A 5169-nucleotide genomic window follows, 5' to 3' on the forward strand; every position below is an offset into this window, starting at 1 on the left:
CTGAATAACTCCCTTCTCGTCGGCCCCGATCTGCTTCAGAACCTTTTATTCGTTTTCATGCGCTTCCGAGAGCACAAATACGCAATTTCCGCAGATATCAAAGGCATGTTAATGCAGGTCGGCTTACTAGAAAGCGATCAACGTTCCTTGCGTTTTTTGTGGCGGGAGGACCCCACATCAGATGTGAGTGTATTTCAATATACAAGGCATATATTTGGAGCGAAAGATTCTCCGACATGTGCTAACTATGCTCTTCGCCAAACAGCCGTCGATAACCAAGATCGTTACCCCGATGCCGCTTACGCCGTGCTTAACAAATTTTACATGGATGACTACCTTGGGTCTGTGAAAAACCCAGAAACTGCTTTAAGGTTAAGTCGCAGTTTAGTTGAGCTGCTTAAGTTGGGTGGGTTTAATCTTACAAAATTTATTAGCAACGTTCCCAATTTGTCTTCGAAACTAAATCCCCCTAAGACCAGCGCTAACAACAGTAAGGAAATTATTACCGCTGCGATTAATCCGGAAACCGCATCGCATGTTCTCGGTCTCAAATGGGACCACGTCACCGATACGTTGGTTGTGAGCAGAGGAGTCAACCGCGAACTCAAAGACTCTGTTACGCAGCCATCGGTCCTTAGTTTTGTGTCCTCCGTGTTCGACCCCATAGGTCTTGTCGCCCCGTATACCGTACGCGCACGTTTGTTACTGAAAGATATCTGGAGATTGAGTGGCCAACAGTGGGACGACCCACTGCCAATTGAGTTGTGCCGCAGATTCACTGAATGGCACTCTGGCTTGCCAGTTTTAGGGCAGCTCAAAATACCTCGTTGCTATTTTGACTTTTCAGTAGATGAGGTTGAGCTGCACATGTTCGGTTATAGCTCATTGGCCGTTTTCTGTTCTGTAGCATTCCTTCGAGCTCAGAAAAACGCCTGTTCCAAATGTCAACTAGCGTTTGTTTTCGGTAAAGCAAGAGTAGCCCCGATGAAGATGCTTTCAATTCCGAAGTTGGAACTTCAGGCTGCGCTTCTTGCCAGTCGCCTAAAGGATGATATCGAGAAAGCTCTGACACTGAGTATTTCCAAAGTGTTCATGTGGACTGACAGCACAACAGTCCTTCAGTGGTTGAACTCGACAAGCAAACAGCCCGTGTTTGTAGCCAATCGAGTAGCCGAGATTCTGGAGTCAACATCAATTGACCAATGGTTCCATGTTTTGAGTGGAGACAACCCCGCTGACACCGGAACTAGAGGTATTACTGCTGACTCTCCCAAGCAAAGCAGTTGGGTAAACGGCCCTTCCTTTTTGAAAACTTCTGAGTGGCCTTTCAATCCAAATAGGGAAGTTACTGACAAAATTCGCCTGGATGGTCCGGTCTACGACCTAAACGAGGGTTTAGAGGTCTCTTCCAATTTTCCGTGCACTGCAGTTTCGACTGATTTTGCCTTCCCTTGGGAAAAGTATAGCTCGTTCTCCAAGATAAAGCGACTGGTCGCATATATGTTGAGACTCACCTAAGCATAGACATTTCAGATCACCAGATAAGGCCATAATTGATCCAGCAGAACTTGTTATTTCAGAGGAAAAACTTTTGCAACTTTCGCAGTTAGAGTCGTTCCCAGCTGAAAGTAAACAATTAGCAGCTGGAAAATATGTGAAAACATCCAGCCGTATATCATCGTATTCCCCTTTTATCGGGCCGAACGGTTTAATTAAATCTACCGGCCGTATCCAACGTCTCTCTGCAACGGCATTCGAAACTCGCCATCCAATAATTTTGGATAGCCGTCATCGCCTAATCCGATTGCTTCTCCGTTTTTATCACATTAAGCACGAACATCAGTCAGTCGACTACCTTCGTTCAGTCATTCATCAGCAATTTATTGTACTACGCTTAAGAACTGCACTAAGAGCTATTGAAACACATTGCGGTTGCTGTAGAAAGCGAAAAGCGAAAACCGTTACACCAATGCTGTCTGACCTTCCCGCGGAGCGTCTAGGATACCGCCAGCCACCGTTCTCGAACTGCGGCGTCGATTATTTTGGACCATTTCATGTAACCATTCGTCGATCTTCCGAGAAACACTGGGGTTTTCTATTTACTTGCTTAACGACTCGCGCAATTCACATTGAGTTCGTTCCATCCATGGACACAAGTTCATGTGTGATGGCTATCGAGCGCTTTATTTATAGGCGAGGAACACCCTCAATAATTTGGTCGGACAACGGAACAAACTTTGTGGGAGCCGAAAAAGAGCTTCTTCTGTGCATCAAAAATTGGAACACAGAAGCTCCACTGTCGCTCGTACACAAAGGCATTAAGTGGAAGTATAATCCGCCAAACGCACCACATCAAGGTGGAGCATGGGAGCGAATGGGAACTCACTCCCGTTTCTGACGACCCCGATAGTCTTGAGGCTTTGACGCCGAATCATTTCCTCTTAGGTCAGCACAGTCAAACGTTTCCGTCTCTAAGGTCGAGTGAAAACTATTCTCACTCTAAACGCTATGCCCGTGCGCAGTCGTACGCAAACGCAATTTGGCAGCGATGGTTAAGTGAGTAAGTCCCAACACTCAATAAAAGAGTTAAGTGGCATGCTCCTCCCGAATACTCTTTGAAAACGGGAGATATGGTGTAGTTAGTTGAATCCACTAGCCCTAGGGGCCACTACCCACTAGCACGCATAATGTCGCTAAACTACGGCAAAGACAACACCGGTTCTCGCTCCTTCGGGGGTGGAGCATGTTAATGCTACATAGCATTAAATTGAAAGTATAGTATAAATCCAGTATAGTTGCTTAGCAATACCAGCTATATAGCTCAGCGTATACATAGTGCGTTCCGGGGAGTTCGGCGTGGGTTCGATTCTCACCTAAGTCGTTTCATTTGAGAATCCTATTTGAGCCGAACCTGACAGAACATAAAATGCTAATATTTTAATCGGTTCAAAATTGGTTTGCAATTGAGTTTCTGTTAATTAAACTGCGTGAAGTAAGTATGAACTCATTGTGAAAAAACACATAAATCACACAAATCAGGGCATGAACAGGCCCACTTTTTAACTTGATACGTGTAATGCTGTTGCTAATTCCGTGCAATAAAAAATTACTAAAATTTGCCGTTTATTGATTCTCTTGAATTAAACCGATTGTGTTTCCTGTTTTTATAAGTTATAAAAAAGTTATAAAAAAGGCCAGAATACTTGCGATTCTTTCCGAGGAAAAGAACAGTCGAGGGCAATTGAGAAAAGGGGACGCAACCCAGTGTAGTACATCGATCGACCACCAAATTCAGCCTTTCAACCGAAGGGATTGTCGCCAAATACCGGATCATAGCTCACCCCTTGCTGGTACTGGTATTTAGGGAAGGGACTCAGCGGACAATATAGAAGAAATATATTGGGTCTAAACAGCCAAATTCCCCAAGACGACACATAGGAACGACTGTCAGTTATGTAAAAAAAAAAGTTTTAATTGGAAGAATATTCCAAGCTTTTGAAAATCAGTCGACAAAAAGAACAGACAACGAAAGTCCGACCATTCGATTTTTTCCCAGAACAAGAACAAGGTTCGGCCGCGATTCGAACTCCAAGCCTTAGCACGAATTAGTACACGCATTACTTATGGATTAAGGAAGAAGGATCCTGGAAGTTGTTCAGGTCCAATATTGAAGCCAGTTGTATTTCTTGCAGATTTATAAAAGAAGTTGTCAACGGAAAAAAGTCCAGTATCCGATTACACAATAGAAAATAACGACTGAAAATTTTTTAGATGATATCTAAATTATAACGTCTGAGCTTCATGGTCGACATCAAACCAACTGACAAGTTTTAGAAAATGAGTCTACAGTTACAGGTTCAGGCTGGAAAAACTAATATTTAAAATCCACTTCCCAAAAAAAGGTCATTTATGCTTTTCTAATTTGCTTTCGTTAAACTAATGCATAAGCAAGTCTTAAAATGTGTTCACGCTCAAATTTGACTTTTGGGGAGTTTGATTTCTGATTTTTTTAAGTTCAGTTCAAACAATTTGAACTGAACTAAAAATATTAGAAATCAAACCAACAGAAGTCAAATTTGAGTGTGAACATCAAGACTTTTCTTGAAAAAGATTTTAAAAAAAAACGCGGTCTGAATAAGTGTCTTTACTACATCCACTGGCAATTAATTAAAATATTTTTTTTTTCACAAAATTAGGTAGAACAAAAACGCCGTTTAACAAAAGAAATCAAAAGTCAAATCATGAAAAATCATCACACTATATAAATGACTACCACTTCGTTCGTTAACACTACAGCATATTATGCACACGAAACGGGATTAACAAAACCTTTTTATCATCTGAAATAATCTGCATAGCCACTTCTTTGAATAAAAAAAAGATGTCGACATTTCAATTTTTGCATAGCCGTGCAAAAGAAATCTCGACTGGAAACTCAAATGGCATAAGGATTTTTAACCAATACTTCCACAGACAAGAAAATATTGTTCTCACCACGCAGAAAGAAGGAACTTATTTCTGGCGCGTTTTTTTTTTCAAGCAAAATTGGGTACCAAAACACGTCATCCAAATTGTATCACATACCAACGTGAAGCTTTTTTACTCGTAATTCAAGCTATATCAAAAAAAATCCTTTTACAGTGACAATCCAAATCGGCATTTGTAATAAAAGCTGAATCAGTCTGTAAATAACTTATTTTTGAAGCTGCAATTCTCCCCTTTTCCCTGATCGCGAAAAATTGTTTCCTCGAAAAAAATCCAACTTTTTATAAATGCCATTGTAATTTACACAGGCATTTCAAGTCGGAAACTTCGATGCAGTTGTCAAGTCAAGCTGCAATTCTTTCTAAAGTTCGAGTTTTTCTAGGTATAATTTAACCGGTATAATCGGCTGAATAACAATTAGAGTAAAATCAATTAAAGAAAAAAACTGAAAGAAATGGAAAATTTTCAAATATTTCATGTTAACACTATTTAATTGTCAAGAAGTCCAGCTTATGACCGGCATTTTTTCTGAAATTTAGAGAAAACTTGAGCAATCGATAAATTTTTTATTCCGCAGGGAATTTAAAAAATCAGACCATTTTTGAAACTTTCAAGTAAGGAAATGAACTGCACTTGAAAACAAAACAAAAGTCAAACCGCGATAATCAAACTTGAGGGTGGACA

The 5169-nt window shown here is 40.7% G+C and overlaps 1 protein-coding gene across 1 annotated transcript; it reads left to right on the forward strand.

Moving 5' to 3' along the window:
• Positions 1 to 324: 324 nt before the first annotated feature.
• On the forward strand, positions 325 to 1518 carry LOC134848854 (uncharacterized). Its single transcript, XM_063866364.1, has one exon. The coding sequence runs from the start codon at positions 325 to 327 to the stop codon at positions 1516 to 1518; it is 1194 nt and encodes a 397-aa protein (XP_063722434.1).
• Positions 1519 to 5169: the final 3651 nt, after the last annotated feature.

Source organism: Symsagittifera roscoffensis, chromosome 6, assembly GCF_963678635.1.
Source record: "Symsagittifera roscoffensis chromosome 6, txSymRosc1.1, whole genome shotgun sequence".
NCBI classification, from domain to species: domain Eukaryota; kingdom Metazoa; phylum Xenacoelomorpha; order Acoela; family Convolutidae; genus Symsagittifera; species Symsagittifera roscoffensis.

What these genes read in the sequence shown, in the direction of transcription:
- LOC134848854 (XM_063866364.1), top strand. Translation starts at nt 325, where the DNA reads ATGGATGACTACCTTGGGTCTGTGAAAAACCCAGAAACTGCTTTAAGG.